General features: G+C 36.0%; 3 protein-coding genes and 1 pseudogene across 11 annotated transcripts; 1 reads left to right on the top strand and 3 right to left on the bottom strand.

Moving 5' to 3' along the window:
* The first annotated feature begins 5839 nt into the window (after window positions 1-5839).
* Window positions 5840-7482, top strand: LOC106365303 (annotated as a pseudogene).
* A 1304-nt stretch (window positions 7483-8786) lies between these two features.
* Window positions 8787-10201, bottom strand: LOC106368933 (NEDD8-activating enzyme E1 regulatory subunit AXR1). Of its 9 annotated transcripts, none has more exons than XM_013809007.3 (4): window positions 9857-10137; window positions 9595-9698; window positions 9244-9369; window positions 8787-9140 (listed from the first exon to the last, which is right to left on the bottom strand). In XM_013809007.3, the coding sequence occupies exons 1-4, from the start codon at window positions 10038-10040 to the stop codon at window positions 9003-9005; spliced, it is 552 nt and encodes a 183-aa protein (XP_013664461.1). In that variant the 5' UTR covers window positions 10041-10137; the 3' UTR covers window positions 8787-9002. The 9 variants fall into 9 exon arrangements, 6 of the variants coding, with proteins under 6 accessions (XP_013664461.1, XP_013664462.1, XP_022563573.1 ...); XM_013809008.3 differs by having other exon boundaries at window positions 9875-10114; XM_022707852.2 differs by having other exon boundaries at window positions 9259-9369; window positions 9857-10109.
* A 2438-nt stretch (window positions 10202-12639) lies between these two features.
* Window positions 12640-13857, bottom strand: LOC106363766. Its single transcript, XM_048767013.1, has 2 exons — window positions 13444-13857; window positions 12640-13326 (listed from the first exon to the last, which is right to left on the bottom strand). The coding sequence occupies exons 1-2, from the start codon at window positions 13855-13857 to the stop codon at window positions 12640-12642; spliced, it is 1101 nt and encodes a 366-aa protein (XP_048622970.1).
* A 1619-nt stretch (window positions 13858-15476) lies between these two features.
* On the bottom strand, window positions 15477-19307 carry BNAC08G36430D (protein SPEAR1). Its single transcript, XM_013804754.3, has 5 exons — window positions 18366-19307; window positions 17513-17620; window positions 17210-17250; window positions 17010-17085; window positions 15477-16702 (listed from the first exon to the last, which is right to left on the bottom strand). Exons 1-5 carry the CDS (start codon window positions 18585-18587, stop codon window positions 16598-16600), a joined length of 552 nt encoding a protein of 183 aa, XP_013660208.1. The 5' UTR covers window positions 18588-19307; the 3' UTR covers window positions 15477-16597.
* Window positions 19308-21035: the final 1728 nt, after the last annotated feature.

The following is a 21035-nucleotide window of genomic DNA, read 5'->3' as shown; positions in this document are numbered from 1 at the left end:
GTTTGTACGTTTGTTTCTGCTAAGACTTATTGCGATCAATGTTGATTTGCTATGCTTTAGGTAGTAAAATATTATGGTTGTGTTAGTAATAACTAGGTTTAATGGTTGAAGTGTAATAAATTCATTCTCTTGTCAGATACAAGGATCAAGCTGAAGATCGACTAAAGGTTCCAAGGTTCATCGAGGACAGGAGCACACTGCACAAATAAGGTTAGTGTTACTCTGTCATCTCGTTGAAGAACCGAATTGATGTAGTTTGTGGTTAGAATTGAATCGAGTGTAATTAATATGTTGGTTAGAGTAAGGATATGGTTGTGTGATAAATTGAAGTGATGGCTAGCTAGAATTGCTAAGGCTTACTGTGATTAATGTAGTAGATATATATTAAATCTCTTTGTTTGTTGGTTGTCATGAATGCATCTGAATGCACATTCCTCCTTTTCTTCCTTCTCGGCCTTCTATAAACTCACATTCCTCCTTCTCTTTCTTATCATCTCCTTCATATCTTCTCAACTGCTCTCTCTATGAATTCTCATCAAAGCCAATCCTCTAGCTTTTTACACTTACTAAACAATCAACAACCACCTATCAATGAAAACCCAACTCAGTTTATGAGTTTTCAACCCTCTCCAGACCTTGGAGGATCTGGTTCACGTGCAGAAATTGGTGAGGACCGTAAGCAAAGGTCGAAGTGGTTAACTGCTTAAGACCTGGTCCTCATCAGTGCATGGTTGAACACCTCCAAGGACGCAATAATTGGGAATGAACAGAGGGCTGGAACCTTTTGATTGAGGATAACCTCTTACTATAATGCAAGTCCCAAGGTCGTTGGTTTGGCTAAGAGAGAGCAAAACATGTGCAGGCAAAGGTAGGGGAAGATAAATGAAGGTGTCTGCAAGTTTGTGGGATGCTATGACGCTGCAACAAAACAAAGAACTAGTGGGCAGAGAGAAGATGATGTTTTGAAGGCTGCACATGAAATTTTCTTCAACGATTACAAGGTGAAATTTGCATTGGAGCATGCCTGGAGGGAGCTTAGGAATGATCAGAAATGGCGTGGGACTTATGGAAGTACTCAGCAAAGCTCTGGTTCCAAACGAAAGAGGGTCGGGGAAGAACAAACTTTTCACTCATCATCATCTATGCCCAGTGTCAATGGAGAGAATGAAACAAGGCCTGTCGGTGTTAAGGCAGCCAAGGCAGCCACGTCGAAGGGTAAAAGGTCACTGGTTGACGAAGGGAAGAATCTGCAACAGGTGTTAGCTTTGAAGCAGGAAGTTAACAAGACCAAACTGCTTGACAGTTTGCTCTCCAGGACAGAACCACTTACTGAATTAGAAGTGGCGCTTAAGGATAAACTCATTACTGAAATGTTATCTATGTAATCTTTTAAACTGTCAATGTTATCAAACTTGATGTGTGATATAAGTTTATGTGAATTTCTCTTGCTTTTATTTAACTGCCAATGTTTTAATTTAACTCGGTGAAGCAATTCAATGTGTTTAATAATCTCTCTGTTTCTTTTAAACTGTCAATGTCTAAATAATTTCTCTGTTTATTTTTGCTTTTCAGGGGTTCAAGTAACACACATCCACAAATGGAAGCAAGAAAACTGATTGTCTGTGGCCTCTCAGCAAGAGGAATCATACCACCTCTCCCACAAGAAGTTCATGTTGCGGATGTCACACCAGCTGGAGTAGAAGTAGTGGAGATATCAGATGAAGAAGAAGCCGACATGGTGGAGTTATCAAGCGAAGAATACATGAGGAGTATTGGTTACTTGATTAGGGTGGAGGAATCAGAAGATGACATAGAACCTGAGGTCAGAAGGATGTTGAAAAGGATACATAAGGAAGAGAAGAAGCTGAGAGAGGAGAAGTTCAAGGTTTTGAGGTCTGGAATCAAGCTAGAGGAAGGAGAATCCTCACGGACTTCATGAAGACAGCTTGTACTGTCTCTTGTCTTGTTTGTTTGTACTGTCTCTTGTCTTGTTTGTTTCTGTTGTGTCTGGTTTTGTTTGTTTCTGTCACGGGAGTCATGAAGTTGTTTCTGTTGTGTCTTGTCACTTGTTTCTGTCTGTTTCTGTGCACGCTGTAGACTTTGAAGCTCACGGACTATGAGCTTTTTATGTATCATGGACTATGAACTTTTTTATGTCACGGACTATGAACGTTTTGATGCATTTTGTATGTCACAAACTCTATTTATATTCTTCAACATACTCATCTTCTCTCTATGAGAAGAACAACAAACTCTTCTTCTCTTTAAAAGATCAAACACCAAACATATCAACAAACTCATCTTCTCTCTATTTTTTAAACACCAACCATATATCAACAAACTCATCTTCTTTCATATTATCCTTAAACACCAAAGCCATATTTTCAAAATATGGCTTCTTCTTCTGAAAATACATTTGATGAATCGGTTGATAATAGAATTGAAGAGCTCTGTGAGCAACATTTTGAGGAAGCCTTTGAGAATTTAACTTTTCTCAGTAATCAAGAAGAACGAAGAAAAAAAAAGAAAAAAAACAAGCTTATATCGAAAGACATCGTGAAGAAGGGCATATTCGTTTATGGAATAATTATTTCAGTGAAACTCCAACGTAACCTGAAAATATCTTCCGACGACGTTTCAGAATGAACAAGCGATTGTTCATGCACATCGTTTATCGACTCTCCAATGAAGTTCATTACTTTCGGGAAAAAACAGATGCTCTCGGAAGGAATAGTCTCACACCTCTTCAAAAGTGTACCGCAGCAATTCGTGTATTGGCGTATGGTTCTGCAGCTGATACTGTCGACGAATACCTCCGGCTCGGTGAAACAACAACTCGGTTATGTGTGGAATATTTTGTGGGAGGTATAATATATTTGTTCGGCGATGAGTACTTAAGAAGACCGACACCGGCTGATCTCCAACGTCTACTTGACTTTGGAGAGTATCGTGGCTTTCCCGGGATGATAGGAAGAATCGACTGTATGCACTGGGAGTGGAAGAATTGTCCCACCGCTTGGAAATGGCAATATTCTCGTGGTTCAGGTAAACCAACGATTGTTTTGAAGGCGGTTGCTTCATTCGATCTCTGGATATGGCATGCGTTTTTTGGACCTCCAGGTACATTAAATGATATCAATGTTCTTGATCGTTTGCCTGTTTTTGATGACATAATAAACGGTCAAGTTCCGAATGTAACTTTCTTTGTCAATGGAAGAGAGTATCATATGGCTTACTATCTCACCGATGGTATATATCCGAAATGGGCAACTTTTATCCAATCTATTCCTTTACCACAAGAGTCGGAAGCAGTTTTATTTGCTAAAAAACAAGAAGCTGCCCGAAAAGATGTGGAGCGTGCTTTTGGAGTTTTGCAAGCTCGTTTTGCCATTGTTAAAAATCCGGCGCTGTTTTGGGAGTCAAAATTGGCAACATTATGAGAGCATGTATCATACTCCATAATATGATAGTCGAAGATGAGCGAGATGGATACACTCAATATGATCTTGCAGGGTTCAATGAACGAGAAAACACCGGAACTTCACATGTCGATCTCAATTTTTCTTCACATATGCCTACACATATCACCGAAATGATGGAAGCTCGAAATAATATTCGTGATAGACAAATGCATCAACAACTGAAAGATGATTTGGTTCAAAATATATGGCATAAATATGGATCTAGTCAAGACAACAACTGAGTTCGGATGCTTCTTTCAAGTTATTCTTGTTTTTTTTTAACTAATCTTTATTTCTCTGTTTTTATTTATTATTATCTATATGTAAAATATTATGTTTAATAATTGTATTAATAAAATTTAAGTTTAACAAAATAAATTTTTGTTTAAAAACCCGTAAATAAGATACTTGCAATGGACCATGTAAATTGTCCCGATTTTTAACTAAGACTCTTAACCTAACTTTTCCAACTTAAAATATTTAAATATGCTTAAGAGTCCTTAAACACCTCTTAGGGATAAGGATGCTCTCAGCTGTAGAAAATTTAACCATCAAAATTAAGGGTAATTACCATTAGACTTATTCTTGGGTTCACCACCTAGGTTCACCAACTAATAGATTGTGTTATTTCATATTCGATATCTTTTAAAAAAGAAAACAAAATATTGTCAAATTATATTATCTTTTTAAAATTAATAGGTAAAAAGAAATAAATAAAAAATAGTAATAATTACAAAAAAAATATTTTTAACGTCGTCAGCAAAACATTAAACCCTAAATCCTAATCCCTAAACCCTAAATCTTAAACCTTAAACCCTTGGGTAAACCCTAAACTCTAGGATAAATCTTAAACTCTAAGATAAATCTTAAACTCTAAATCAAAATCACTAAACACGAAAACACTCAAGGGTTTAGGGTTTAGGATTTAGGGTTTATAGTTTAGGGTTTAGTGTTTTTATTTAAAGTTTAAGATTTATCCAAGGGTTTAGGGTTTACTCAAGGGTTTAGGGTTTATCCAAGGATTTAGGGTTTACCCAAGGGTTTAGGTTTACCCAAGGGTTTAGGGTTTAGGATTTAGAGTTTAGGGATTAGGATTTAGGGTTTAGTATTTTGCTGACGACGTTAAAAATATTTTTTTAATTCTTTTTTCTGTAGCTGCTATTTTTTTTTTTACTTTTTTTTTTAAAAACATAATATAACTTGATAATATTTTGTTTTCTTTTTTAAAAGAAATCGAATTTGAAATAATAAAATCCTATTGACCGGTAAATCTTTATCTAGAGGGTGAACCCAAGAATAACTCTTAACATTAATATCAGCTCAACAAACAAAATTTATTTTATTTAAAGGGTGTTCTGACACCCCATTTAGACACGTAGGTCCGGTAAATCTTTATCTAGAGGGTGAACCCAAGAATAACTCTTAACATTAATATCAGCTCAACAAACAAAATTTATTTTATTTAAAGGGTGTTTGACACCCCATTTAGACACGTAGGTCCGCTTCTGATAGTAATCACACCATGCACGATTTTAAAGAAATTTTAATTGGAGTCTGCATTCTCTTTACATTTTACCAGTGGGACCCAAAGGCGTTCGGATTAAACGTGGGAGTTGTATTTATTTTTCTACATAAAATTTGATTAATATGAACGCAAAATATGAAACATCTGTGAATTCTTCCATGATAGTGATGTCATGCATTATTTAAGTAAATATGCGTAAAACGTCCTGCCAAAAATATAGATCTTCTTTTTCCACCGGCCCACCGACTACATTATCTACATCTTCCACAATTCACATATGTTGTTCAACAACAGGATGGGCGTACTTGGAAAAGCATAATAAATTACAAAACAAATCCGATCTGATCCTTTGCACACTCCAAAAAAGAAGAAAAAGAACTCTCCAGACGACTTGGTTTCAATCATGTGATCTTTAAATGGTCCATATTCAACTAAAATCATGAGATCCTTTCAATTTTTTTTTTTTTTTTTTTAATGTCTTCTTCAATTCTCTACCTCACAATATGAAAAATCCTTATGAGCATCATCCCCTTTGTAAAGTTTAATCATTTGAAGGAAAAAAATTCCAATATTAAACCAAAAATAATTATGTCGGAATAATTCCTTTTTCCAAGATGAGACCACATTGAGAATTTTATCTTTGTGAACCCACTCATGCATGAACATCAATGATTATCTCAAAAATTTTAAAAATAAAAAATAAAGGAGAGTTTCTCATATAAAAGAGTATATATATTTAAGAAACTTATTTGATAATGTTAAATTTCTAAAAATCAGTATATATAAAAAAAAGTGTGTTGAGAAATCGATAATTTTTGAACCAATGTCTATATAAATGCAAAGCCTTCCCAAAGCCAATAACAATCAGTTCTAAAAAATATGGACGGACAAAAATGGAGTTTGGGTTTCATATCTCTAGCTTTTCTCTTCATCACTTGCTCTTCTGCTGAGCTCCTCATTCAACAGGTCACAGGAGGCAGAGGAACAGAGATCAACAGTTCTTACAGTCTTGAGGCTAATCTTGGTAAGCTTCTTGTATGAAACCATTTTCCTTTGGATTTTCTTGGTGAAACACACTTCTTGATATTCCTGGAAAATTTTACAGGAGTGACAAGAGTGTTTAGAGACGGGCGACCATCGAGTAAAATATTGACTATAGCAGGCTACTCCGTGATTAAGGGGAGACCAGAATACTACGAATCCTCTGCTTTTGAAGCTGCTGGTTACAAATGGTAAAACAATATCTTAACGTTTTCTTTTCATTTCATTCAACAATTTGTTAATTAAGTTTATTCTGATGACACACGAAGTTGATTTTGTACGTGGCTGGTACAAACCCCGGTGCAAATGGCCATATATCACTTTACGTGAGGATGGAAGAGACCGAATCACTTCCATATGGTTGGGAAGTTAACGTTGATCTCAAACTCTTTGTCCACAACCCAAAGCAACACAAGTACTTGGTCGTCACAGGTATATTTTCCATCATTCGATTTTCATAGTGTCTATAAGCCAGAGTTTGATTGTAGTAGTTGTGGATTATTGCAGATGGAGCTGTGAAGCGTTTTAACGCAGCGAAAAAAGAGTGGGGATACGGACAGTTGATTTCACTTGCAACGTTCCAAAACACGAACCAGGGGTACATTGTGCAGAATGCTTGTTCTTTTGGTGCTGAGATCTTCATCGTTAAACCAGCCGAGCAACAGGAGAAAGTCACATTCATATCAAACCCACCAAACAATGTTTTCACTTGGAAGGTTCTTCGTTTCTCCAGCTTGGAAGATAAATTCTACTATTCTGATGAATTTCTCGTTGGAGACAAGATACTGGTTAGTACTTTTCTGCTCACCATATTTTATATAGTTGCATATTTGAATTCAAGTGTAATAACGGGTTTCCGGTTAATATATAATCAGGAGATTAGGGTTTAACCAGAAAGGGGATGGAGATGGCAGACCACATGCACTTCCAATATACTTATATGCTCAAGGCTTTAGGCCAAACGCAGTTGCTACAACCACTTGGGGAGCGGTTAATCTACGATTAAAGAACCAACGTGGCTCCAACCACAGGCAACTATATTGTAAGAAGACTAAACCAATTAAATAAACGTTTTATTTCCAAGAGAAAGAAATTAATAGTTGTTCTTCTTTTTTTTTCAGCTGCAGCTTGGTACCCGGTTCGAAGCGATTATGGTGTGGGAGTGAACAATATCATATTGATGAAAGATTTAAAGGATACATCTAAAGGGTAGTTGGTAAATGATGCAATTGTCTTCGAAGCTGAAATTGTTAAGGTCTCTGTGACCAACATCGTCCCTGCCTAGTGATCTCTACTTCTATTCTATGTCCTCGACCAGACAACCATATGAATAAAGAGACGTTTGCTGTGTTTGTAATAAATGACGTTCTTAATCCTTGTTGATGTAACCGTCATTTCTGTACTTCAAATTTGTTTTCTACTTTATCAATGAAATGAAACTCTCTTGGTTTTAAATTTATTTTTTTAAAGAATTTAGAAAAAGGTGGACTGTTTAGTTATATGGATAACATCAACATCTTCGAAAACATTATAATAAGTTTAAACTGAAAAAAAAACTAACCAAATTATAGGCTGAATATATTGAACATCTTTGGAAAGTGTTGAATCATTTTTAAACCTCAGCCATATGTATGTACGTAAAATTAGATTTAAAGGAGTTATAGCAAGTCATTAGGCTATATGTTGGGTCGATTTCGTATCTTTAATGGTACAAGTATTGAATGTATGTATATGGACTAATCTTTATGTATATCTATCTGGCGTGTTGTTATCACATGTTGTTCTGTTGCTTCTAGTTTAGTTTTTGGGCTAATTTAGAGCCGTGTCAAGGATCATGTTGAAATATGGGCACTTGGGTTATCAAGTCAAAAGTTCAAAGAAGTCACTTAGAGGATCAGATTGATAGATGCAAAAAATCTACATTAACAGTTTTGATGTTCTATGTGACACAATCTCAAATTTTGGGTTTGGACCAATAATATTATCTCATGTGATTGGTATTGGAACTAGGAGTTAGAAAGACACTATATAGTCTCTTAATCTAATTTTTGAAGAAACACTCAGAACATCATATATAGAGAAAGAGAGGCAAGATGCAAGAAGAGGGGAGACAGAAGGAAAACTGTATAAGATCTAAGAGAAGAACAAAGAGGACGCCGTGAAGAGTCCAAGCTTTTTTTGTTTCTTTGGTTTGTGTGTTTCTTCTCCTACAAACATATATTTATACTAAGTTTAAGTATTTAATTTATAACTGTGATTTTTCTTGGTGAATAGATCAGAAACAATGAGATTGTACTGTGTATCTAAGAGCATCATTATCCTAAAGTGTCTTGGGTCTCTTAATATTTTTTTAATACTTTAAGTAGTTAAAGTGAGATTAAGAGACATAACTAAGAGACCCGTACAATTAGCGCCTCCAATGCAAGTCTCTTATTTAGGGGTTCTTAAAAAAAAATGTTATGAGAAGAAGATGTCATATAAATTTTTTTTTGGATTGTTTTGTGAATAAAATTTCTGATCAAGAGAAGGAGAGAACAAAAACAAGTTTTGATCAAAAGTGTTTGGCCGTTATGTATGGAGAGAACAAGAACAAGTTTTGATCAAATGTGTTTAGTGGTTATGTATGGTATAAAGGAGAGAACATGAAGTTGTTTTGATCAAAATGTGTTTGCTCTTGTATGGTGAGAATTGTATGGTGAGAAGGATAGAAAATGAAGTTGTTTTGATCAAAGGTGTTGCTCGTTTTTGTATGCAGAGAATGAGAGAAAGAAGTTGTTTTATAAAGAACATGAATGAGAATACAAACTTTTTAAACAAGATTACACAAGCATACAAAAGGAGAACATGAAGGAGAATACAAACTAGGCTCGACAACACCAACTACTAGACTACACAAGCATGCAAAAGTCTGTCAAAATCATGGATTACAAAAGACAAGTCCGTGAACACACATGAGAACACAAAATTACAAAATACTAGACTAGACAACACAAAATTACAAAAGAGTAGTCTACAATGCTTCTTCCTCGGTGACAAGTCTGTGACACGCCGTGATTATTCAAGCGAAGGTCATCAAGAAAATGATCAGGCTTTGAGTCAATTATAGTGTGCTCCTAACAAACAAGAAAACAAAACAATACAACTTAGCATATTCCCCAGCCATGGCAACACTCAAAAACAACACAGTGATTCCTTAGTTTTCAGACAAAATTGAACCAAGAAAGGTATTATCTTTATTGACACACGAACAATCCCAGCAAGACCGTAAGAGCGAACAAAAACCAGCTTGACGTTTTCTTCTCTACAGATTCTTTCAAGCTTAACCATTGAATCTTCCACTAGCTACAGACAAAAGGATGAACACACAAATAAAGGATCAATAAGGCAACAATCAATGAAGCCCTAGGGAAAGGTCTATAAAAGAATCTGAGAGCATAAAGAAGCTCCAAAGAGACACAAAAGCTATCAACTTTACAAACTATCAATTGGGAAAAGACTCTACCCCTGGTGAAGTACTTAAAATAAAAAAAGCACCCAACTTTACAACTACCAACATAATCATATTACCTGAGTGGCTATAACAAGAGTGAACTGAGAGAAGAAAGAAGGGCTTGTCATAATCAGCGTATCAGGACTCTCCTCAATAAACTTAGCTTTAACAGAATCATATCCTGCCATGTTCTAACGATTGATTACTTCTACTCCCAATACGACGAGCTATGGAGTTTATACAGAGAGAGAGAAGTAAATCTGGATACCTTAAAAACAAATCAGTATGAAGAACAAGACACAAAAAAAAAATATCTACAACCAGAAACAGAGATCAAACCGATAGAGACGACGATACCACCGAGAGAGAAGCCGGCTGATTCTATCGACGAGAGATTCTGTCGAGGAGAGAGCACCGTCGAGGAGATATCACCAGAGAGATTCGGTGTCGTCGAGGAGTCAGAGAGAATGAGAGAAGACGATCCGGCAAAAGAGAGAGAAAGAAACATGGATGTGTGACGCATGTCACATAAAACCCGTCTCTTCTGCCTCCTAATTAAGAGGCGTCTCTTGTATAATTACCCTTTTTTTTTAAACCTAAATACCCTAGAGACGCGACTTAAGACACTGCGTTAAAGGTGCTCTAAGACTCTTATATATATCTGATACTAGTGGATCACTGAGAGTGATATCCTTTCCTCCGATATATCGGTAAAAGGAATTATGTAAAAACATGTATTTAAATTTAATCATTATTTAACAAGAAGTGTACTCAGGTTAATAGTTAAGTACATGGATTTAGGTTTAAAAAATCATTTACAAATGATATCAGAGCATCGTGTTTAAGCAGATGAAGAATACACAATTTCAGAAAATCACATAAAGTCTAAGTCATAGAGTTAGTCCAAGGTAAATTTGAAGTGTAGAAGTTTAATGGTCAACTAGACTTTGGATTTTGAAAGTTTAAAATGCTTATGTAACTTGAACTTCAAAAATTGGATTTTGCTCTTAAAGAAGAAGATCCAACAAGGTTTCTGTTAAAAAAAGTAAGTAAAGGATTGTGAGATCTCAAAAATTAGAATCTCTAGTAGACCCACTTAAAAGAAGAAAGAAAAGAGAGTAAAGAACTTAATATGTTTTTGTCTTTTTTTTGTTGTTGTTGATATTCCCAGTCTCGATAGAAACACACTTAATCAGTGCTATGGAGTATGCTCCTCCTTGAATGATCATTACACTCTCTGATCCGAATTTGGAATACTTTTTGATTAATGCTATAGGGTAGCCGGATCTTTTGTTACCAGACTATAAAGTAAACTACATTGACCAAAGCCGAAGCCAAAGCCAAAACTTCTCACATAGTTGTGATTTTGTTTCAAGTGAGGCTTGATCGGGGTCCCACATACCACTTGACCAAAGTCACATGATCTTACAAAAGGTGATGAAATAAACTAATTCGCTAGGGTATGATGCTCTCTACCCAACCTAATTTCTTTGAAGTAAAGATTTGCAAGTTTTAAGATCGAAGAACACAAAAGCATATAGAAAAAGATTGATCTGCAGCAAAATAAACTTTTGCATAATGAAAGTTACACTAAATGAGTAAATATATCTTTGGGTGTTAGATGATGTAAGCAAATATTTTTTTTGTAAATCTTAGATCTTACAAAACAGAAGAAATTCTATTTTATCCCATATAAACTCCCACGCTGTCCTTATATTGTTCTTCCCCCAAGCTTAATGGAATATTTTGTTATTGCTTTATACTTCTTTTTTTTTTTGAACAACTGATTAATATTAATGCAGAAATTGAAAATAAAAGGTTTAGGCCCTCATGGGCAAGCCCAGAGCATTACAAGAAGAAACGGAATGGGCCTTAAGGGCCATTTTTGCTAAAGCATCTGCTTCTCTGTTCTGAGAACGAGCGACATGCAGAAAATTGATAGATTGAAAGTTAGATGAGAGATTCTTGATGTCCTGGAGAGCGCCATAGATCTCTTTGATCTGACTATCTGATGAGATTGCTCTGATGAGCGTAGCGCAATTAGAGTGAACCGAGATTGAGGGAAACCCTAGTCGTAAGTTAGATGAGAGATGAGAGATTCTTGATGTCCTGGAGAATGCCATAGATCTCTTTGATCTGACTATCTGATGAGATTGCTCTGATGAGCGTTGCGTAATCGGAGTGAACCGAGATTGAGGGAAACCCTAGTCGTAAGGCTTATGTGATACCTTTTCGAAGAGCTAGAGATTCAGCCATGAGGGGAGAAGACACATCCTTGATGATTAGGGAGCCTGCAGTCGGCGCGATTGATCGGTCCTTTGTGAAAAGCCACGCGATACCTGCTTGATTTGAAGAGGCCTTCCACGCTGCGTCCACGAAGCAAGAGGGGATCAATTGGAGCCTGGAATCTTGCCGCTGGCCTGAGGTGCTTGGTAGGGTTCCTTTACTTGGTGGTTTAAAGGAGATTTGAGCCTGAACCCACTCTAGGGCTGACGAAAGTCCTTTTGTCGCTACCTCAAGAGGTTGTGCGGTCTTGTTCTCGAAGATTAATTTATTTCTTGCCATCCACAGGGACCAGCAGATCCAAGGAAACACTGGTGATGTGATGCCTGTGGTCGGGAGGCAGAGAAGCCTTCGGAAATGGACCATAAGCGTTTTAAAGTCCGATGCAGCAGCTAGGTGAACTGGTACGTTGAGTGGAATGAGCCGCTACACCTCTTTGGCGAAGGGACAGTGGAAGAAGATGTGTATTGCAGATTCCTCCTTTTTACAGCGAGGGCAAAGAGCAGCAAAGTTCATACCTCGGCGTTGTAGTTCCTTTCCCACAGGTAACGTTCCCTGTATTATCGGCCACAAGAAGAGTTTGAGTTTTGGTGCCGTTTTTGATGTCCAGACATCTTTTAACCAGTTAAACTCCCGGCCAGGGGAAGGAGTGGCGGTTGCAGATTGCGAGTTGGGAGGCATTAGGGACCGAGCCTTTGAGTTGTATCTGGATTTTGTTGAGTAGACTCTAGAGTCAAGGGGGAGCCACACATAAATATCCTCAGCCCCTTCCTTGCTTGGCTTCAAACATTGTATCTGCTTACTAAAATCTGGTAAGAGTTTTTGATTCTGTCTTTATTCTACTGGAGATCGTCCGTGAGTAGGTCAGAAACTCTCAGATCAAGTGCTGACTCGTGAATTGGTCCATATGGTTTTAGAGGGGAGTTGAGTGAAATCCATGAGTCCTTCCAAATTCTTATATTTTGACCGTTGCCTATTGCTTTGCCTAGGTTTTCATGGAGTAGGTCTCTGCCATGAAGAATGCTCCTCCACCTGTGAGAGCAGACAGCTGGTACATGAGCATCAAGAAAGATTTTGTTGTGGCAATATTTACCGGTAAGCACCCTAGCAAGTAAACAGCTTGGTGATGATAATATTCTCCATGCAATCTTTGCCAATAAAGCCTGATTAAAGAGTTGAATGTCCCTCAAACCAAGTCCCCCTGCTTTTTTTGATTTTGTGAGTTTTCCCCAGACTACCCAATACCTGTTTTTCTTGTCAAGGGCTTTGTACCACCAGAAGCGAATTAGAGAGGATTGGATTCTGCTGCATAGGCTTAGAGGCAACAGGAAGCATGACATTGCGTAAGTTGGAATAGCTGTAAGAACAGCTTTGAGCATGGTGAGCTTGCCTGCTCTCGAGAGGAAGCGTATCGACCAGTTTGAGGCTCTTTGTCGGATCCTATCCACTATAGAGGTAAATAAGTCTTTCTTTTTTCTTCCAAAATGCTCAGGTAGTCCTAGATACTTCCCCACTCCTCCCTCTTTCTGAATTCCCAATAAGTCTTTTGTTGTCTGCTTTACTTCCGGGGGGGGGGGGGGGGGGGGGGGGTTTGAAAAGAAAGTGATTGAAGATTTAGCTATGTTGACTTTTTGACCTGAGACTTTTTCATAATCACTCAGGATTTGGAGCAGGGAGAGACAGCATTTCGCAGATGAGTTGCAAAACATCATAGTGTCATCGGCAAACATCAGATGGTTAACGCGGGGACTGCCTCTAGCAACTTGAATCTCTCTCATCGACCCTTCCAGCTCTGCTTTCCAACACAAGCCTGAGAGGACTTCCCCACAAAGGATAAACAAGTATGGCGAGATCGGGTCTCCTTGCCTAATGCCACGGTGAGGTTTTATAGCTCCATAGACTGAGTCATTTATGAGATAGGAGTAAGACACTGATGTGATACACTGCATAATCCAGTTAATCCACTTGTCATGAAAACCTAATCGTTTCATCACTAGAGCTAGGAAGTCCCACTCTGCTCTATCATAGGCTTTAGACATATCCATCTTGACTGCCATAGCACACTGTTTTTGAGCTTGAGAAGTCTTGAGAAATTGTAGAACCTCGTGTGTGATTAAAACATTATGTTATTGCGCATCCAGGAATGAAGGCCGATTGGTTTTCCGAGATAATAGAGAAAAGGATGGGTTTCAAGCGCAAGGAGAGAAGCTTTGAGATGATCTTATAGTACACGTTGCACAGAGCTATAGGTTTGTATTCATCCAATCTTTTGGCAGTTAGAGTCTTGGGAATTAACCTCACATGAGTTTCATTCAATGTAGGTGAAATTATTCCCATGGAGAAGAAGCCTTCGATTTCCTTGATAATATAAGGGCCAATTGTCTCCCAGTTTGAGTGAAAGAAGCTCGCGGAGAAACCATCGGGACCTGGAGCCTTGTCTGCATGGATTGCCAAGAGTGCCTCCTTTATCTCTGTTGGTGATGGATCTCTGGTGAGTGTCTCATTCCATTCCTGAGTTACACATGGTTTGAGGGCTTGAAAAACCGTTGAGTTGTTTTCCTCTCTTTGGTTTGCAGTGAAGAGTTTGTCATAGTAGGAACAAACTAGTGCTGAGATTTGGTCTTCCTCGAAGAAAGGTATGCCATCATCATTTTCTAGAGTTGTTAGCCTATTTCTTGCTTTTCGGGTTTTTGTTATTGCATGAAAGTAACCAGAATTTGAGTCCCCAAGGGTCAGCCATAGTAACCTGCTCATCTGCTTCCACTATGCTTCTTCCGACATATATGCTTTGAGTAGTAGATTATTAATCTCTTGGATCATGTCTTCATTAGGATCGTCTCTAGACATTTGATCATCCAACTCCATTCGCAGGTCCTCAATAATCTTTTTACTGTTTTCTTGGAACAGATTACACCATTTACAGATGGCTCTACGGCATAGAGCTAGTCTTGCCTACACACCAAGATAGTCGCAGTTAAACCAGATTTCAGCAACCAGGTCTTTAATCTCTTTCTGATCTTTTAAACGCCTATCGTATCGAAATAAATTGTGACCTTTCTTCCTTGTAGTATCCAGATAAGAGATGATTGGACGATGGTCAGATCCCTCATACTTAAGATACTGGTGACGGCAGGAGGGGAAGAGCTCAGTCCACTCTGGGTTGCTCATAGATCTATCCTGACGACATCTCACTAGATGCGTGCCTCTTTTGCCTCTCCAAGAGAATGGGTTACCCGAATGTTTGATGTCAAACATGTCATTTTCGGACAGGAATGTTCGGAAGACCCCAAAGGTACCCTCTACTCTTTCCGGTCCTCCTTTTTTTTCACTATTGTCCTGTAATTCGTTGAAATCTCCCGTTAGGAACCATGGTCCTTTAGGGTTTGCATGTAGATTAGACAAGGAGTTCCAGACAGCAGCTCTTTTAGTGTGATCAGGTTCTCCATAAATGAATGTAGCTAGGAAAGATTTCCCTTTGGAGGTGATTCTCGTGTCAATGTAGTTGTTGGAAGTAAATAGGATCATAAAATCAATATCTTTTTTCCAGATGAGAATCAAACCTCCACCTCCGGGGCTATTGGTGGGGGGGGGGGGGGGGAACTATGCAGTTGTGTTCATCTTTTAACTAAGGGAGTTCTTTTCTAATCATCTCTTCTGAATTTTTTGTTTCCATTAGGAAAACGATGTCAGGAGACTTCTTCTTCCGAAGCTCCTTTAAACGCTGGACTGTTATGGGGGTTCCCCAGCCCACAACAGTTCCAGCTCAGTACGACTAAGGAGTCTGGGGAGGGGGAACCCGAAAATCCGCCTTCTTCTTAGTCATGGCCAAAATTAGTTGGATAGGTAGGTTCCTTGGGGAATTTGGAGCATCAGTAGCCAAGTTTGCTAGGTCAACCGTAGTCTGATCTTTGTTGGAGCCTCTAATCTTCAATTCTTACCGCCCCCTGTTGAGTTTTTGAGTTGAGAGAGTTTTTTTCTTTGAGCTAGCTCCTCGAAGAATACTAAGCCCCACCTGTGGTGATCTTGCTTTATTGTTTCTAACTGTTCTCCTCCTAACTTTGTTTTGGCCCTCGTTAATGGTTACTTCCTCATGTGCCTCAGGGTTAGATTGATTCTTGTTTTGCTTTACACCAAAATAAATTATAACCTTTAAGATCTAAGATACACAAATTCTTATAAGAAGAATGGCAATGAAGTGAATGTTAATGAAAATGGATGCGATATATATTGGGTATGATTGGCTATTGTCGTAATTGCTCTCCACAGCCACAATTATACCCACAACTCTAAATCTACACCAATCTTGATTTATATTTTTTATAAGCTCACAACCTTTTTTTTTAGTCCACAACATTTCTTTAAATTTATCTCTTTATAATTGCTCTGCAGAAACAAATTCTTACAATCCAAATTTAAAGACTTTTAAAAGTTAAAAATCTAGAACCAAAGCCAAAAAAGTCACAGCAATATTTCTATAGCCAAAAAATGAAATCACGGCTCTTACCAATCACACCCGCATTTTTGTCTCTTTGTCACAACTACGTACATAGTTTAACATGTTCGCTTCAAGAGAATTTACCATGAATAGATTATAATCTAACTTTTTATATTTCTTAAGATTTACAAAAGATTTTCATTCTTTAAACATTTTTCTACAGAAACGGTCAAACAATCCTACGAATAAAATAAGTTATACCCCCAAATCGAAACCAATCAGATGTTGCTTAGTTTTTATTTTCAGCATAATCACAATGCGAGACTTTTTCAGTTTCGTGAAGATCGAACTATTAAAAATGATCAAATTGACAATCTCAATTCCAAATCTAGCTCTTGATTGTCACTCGATCCCGAGTTTTGGTTTCCTGATCCCAACGATTTACTTCGCCTTGTAGAACTTGGATCCTATTTCAAGACAAAAGAAAACATTCGATTAGTTCTCTTAGATGCAAATAGACTACAGTTATAACACTTCGAACAATGTTAATTAACTAGCATTTGACCATGACATAACTACGAACTGAACCATGGTTACACTAAACTAGAATAAGTCATGTGATCAGTGAAAATGAAAATGTTATATATGTGTATGTAATCTACACACCGACTGGAACCTCTTTCGAAAAAGTATATTATATACACAGCCTAATAATCATGTGATTAATGAAAATGTTATCATGTGTATATATGTGTGATGGTATAGAATAAGAACCTCGTGTAAGAAATGTCTGGTGATGTTTGGTTCCAAAGAATGTTGGCTCTCTAAGATGCCGTAGCTTGGATTCCAACTGTTTTTTGAACAAAATAAAAATAAAACGTCGTTAATTTTTATGACCAAAGAAATATCTAACAGAAATACACATACATTTTCCCAAGCCTAAAAAGCACAGTTGAAAGTGATTTTATATGTACCTCATGGTTGCTCTTTCGTACTGATCTCTATGTACACCCATCTGCCAATAACAGAAAACAACAATTAATATGTGATTCATTTTGTTGTTTAATGATTTCTTGAAAAGAGTTTTCTTATAGATGGAAACATGATTGATCCAATCTTGTAGAAGATTTAATATGTTAATTTAAAATAGAAAGTAAATATTAACCAGATCAACTTAGAATAGGAATTCAAATAATATTCTCCTTTATAAACACACGCACACACACAATATCATGTATAAATCGCACACAAATTGAGCATTAAAGGTAAATACATACCATCATATCTGGATAGAAGCCATAAGGAGTCGATGATGGTGATGCATATGTAAAGGATGGTGATGATGATGGTATGGATGAATATTCTCCTTGCATCCTCACATTCTCCTGTACATTTACATTCACATATGACGGTCTAATTAATATACAAATGATACAAAACTGTAACAATTTCATCTATAACATGTGATTTTCTTTAAGAATACTTTAAGAAGAGAGTAGTGCCCTCGAGAATTCAAGAACCTAGAATAATTTGTTTTTGTAACTGGCTTTAAGAACCTAGTATAATGACATATGAAATCTATTGTAATCTAGATTTTCTACTTACCGATCTTCAATAGTAGATGCATAGGGGAGTTTCTTTCTAGTTAAATCCAAAGGAGAAAACTGATTTACGGTCATAATTTCTACTATATTTACGTATAAATATAATCGATATAGTAAAATTGATAGATAAAAGATTTCTGACCTTATCGAACATGATTTTGGGGACAAGAAAAGGAAAGATATATACGTTTTGTAATCTTTTGTGTTAATTATTGTTAGAACTTAAAATATTTCGGTGAAATCCTTAATACATACGTCAAGAAAAGAAAATAAAACCCTTTAAATTTCATACAATCATCTAAGGTTCACGGGAAAGTTTAACAAAGTTGGTCGGATTCCTAAAAGAGCTCCGATGAACAGAAAGAGATAACCTACGAACTTTTACCGATTTCTTTTTGGTCGTCTCACAGACGACCAGATTTAAATCAGGTCATGACACAGTATACACCACTATGTTACACATACATACCTCGATCAACTCTGCCGAGATTATAAAGGTATCGTATGTATGCATGTAAAATGTTACCTGAGGATACAAAGACGGATTATAATTGTTGCAACTCATCTCGCCGTGTAATCTAATTTTCTCAAGTTGCGCTACTCCGAGACCTCTTTGTGGCTGCTTTGGCTTCTCGGAACCATTCTTCTTCCCTCTTTTGGTCGCCGGAGATGAAGAAGACGATGTTGGAGACGCTGAAGACGGCGAAGATCCTCTCATGTTTGGCTTACCAAAGAAATTACTTGCCATGTTTCTTTTATCAGATTTAATTTAATCTCCGTTCTTGATGTACACCGGAAAATCAAGAACTAGAGAGAGAAAGTCTTCTCTAGAGAGAAATTGAATTTTTTTTGTTTAGTTGGCTTTGAGCTAAGGAATCAGAGAGATCTCTTTCATGGTGAATTGTTGGTCCGTTTTATAAGCCTTTCTTAATTAATTTTTATTTTAAGTTTTTATTTAAAAACATATATACGTATAATAACTAATGCATCGCTGGATCAGATTGTGTCCAGATTTCAATAGATACGCCACGCACACAAATACATTACGTTACATGTATAGATTTTATTCCCTTATTTTGATTTCCCTACTCTCTTTTATTTTATTTTCCAATTAATTAATTAACAATTATATTTATTACAATTATTGTGAAATAAAATAATATAAATGATTAGCTTAAATATTCTCAGTTATTTTTTTCTTTTGGATGACACTTCCAAACAAACTTTGATGTTGATTCGATCTAATAATCCAGCTATCTTTGTCTTGGATCTAGTTATTTTTTTTTTTGCTTAAATAGTCATATTCTGTTTTAACTGAGAAATACAAATTAATTACACCTAAATAAGACTTAGTACAATATTATTGGGAAAATTGTTTTTTAGAGAAAAAAAATGATAACTATGTCTTTTTAGATTAATATCTATTTTGTGTCATTTTTGTCTATAATACTCTTTAATATTTTTGTAAATAAATTTAATAAATATTTTTACAAACAGAAAAAAAATTGAAAAAATAGTAACTATTGATAAAATACCTATATGAACTTAGTGGTATTTTTTTCAGTTCTAAAAATGTTTAAATCATAATTTTTAGATTTTGTTCTATATAAAGTAGAAATGCAATTCTACGAAGTGGAAAACGAAATCCATTTTTTTCATTGAATCTACAATGTTTAGAATACGTGATCTACGTAAATAATACACATTCCGCGCTTAACCTACTGATCTAAAATCTTTAGAAATCAAAATCTACACATTAATATAAATCTAAAACACGTAGAAATCGACTTCTATATATTTACTATAAATCTAAAACATGTAGAAATCAAAATATACACATTACTATAATTCTAAAAACCTGTAGAAACCGATTTTACAGATTAGTTGTATTCTACGGATAAGAAATCAGATCCTAAAAATATGGAAACAAAATATTTGAGAATATTCACTTTCATATTTTGAAAAAAATCGATTTAAAAAAAAATGTGGTAACCTTCTTCTCACGCCGTCTTCTATATTCCATTGATTGTTCACAAAATGTTCACATTATTTCTACCAAATCAGTGTGAAATTGAGTGAGTTAGGGTTTATGAACTTGAGACTTTGATTTTCTCCCCCTTTGTTCGTGAAGGAGATGAAAAATTATGGGTTTCATCCCAAAGAAATCGAGTTTAAAGAGTTGAAATCGTGTTTGGTCGGTTCAAATCAAGTGGGAATCAAACCGGATACAACCGAAGAAAACCAGGAAATCGATTTGGAATACTTACCTGGGCAGGGGAACGATTGGTCTATAATTCGAGATCATGTCGATCAGTATATGCTCCGCGTTTTTTTGTTCTCCATAATGATCAAGATCGATCGATCCGTTTGACCTTGTAATTTCGGATCGATCGATCCCGCTTGATCGAACTCATTATTTATTATATTTAAAAATTACAATTTTAAGGACATTATTGCCATTTTGAAAATAATTAACCTTATGGAACATAAAGTATATAAGATTAGTCTAAAGGGACATAGTTATCATTTTTGCCAAAAAAACAATTTCCCCAATATTATTTCATATTACAATTGAGGATGTAATCAGCTTTTCGTACGTATTGTCTATATTAACACTATTTAAGTTTTTTTTACCCTTTTTCCTTCTGTTAATTGTATATATTCGAAAATTAGCAAAGTACTACTAAGAAATAAAAACAAAAAACAAAAATTTCGCTTAAATACCCGTTTATTTCAAATAGCAAAAGAAAAAACAACAGTGTCAGATTTATAGGTTTTTGGATAAAAAATATTTTGTAAGTTAAGTTAAGTATAATTATTGTGGAAATATAAGGAATCATTTTTATTACATCATAAAAGATTTTATAAAATCTATATTTTCATCAGAAAATTTTATTGATATATTTAATATTTTATTCTATAAATTTTTTTATTGGAAAATAAAAGCTATTTTCTTTTTTAAGTTTCGTAAATTTTATATGAACTACATTTTTGTATGCTACTTTTCCTAAATTATTTATTCAGTAATATGAATTAAACACCCTTAGATCTTATAGCGACCAATATTAAAATCTTTAAGTTTTTAAAAACTTATTAGGTAACGGAAAACGAATCTTTCTTTTTCTCGTACGAGCAACAAAAATGATTCTTACTTTCGATAAATCTTCTTCTTCTTTTTAGCTTCTAAAAATATCTC

Source organism: Brassica napus, chromosome C8 (genome assembly GCF_020379485.1).
Source record: "Brassica napus cultivar Da-Ae chromosome C8, Da-Ae, whole genome shotgun sequence".
NCBI classification, from domain to species: Eukaryota; Viridiplantae; Streptophyta; class Magnoliopsida; order Brassicales; family Brassicaceae; genus Brassica; species Brassica napus.
The sequence above is the reverse complement of the archived record's forward strand: the minus strand, read 5'-3'. Positions and strand labels throughout refer to the sequence as shown.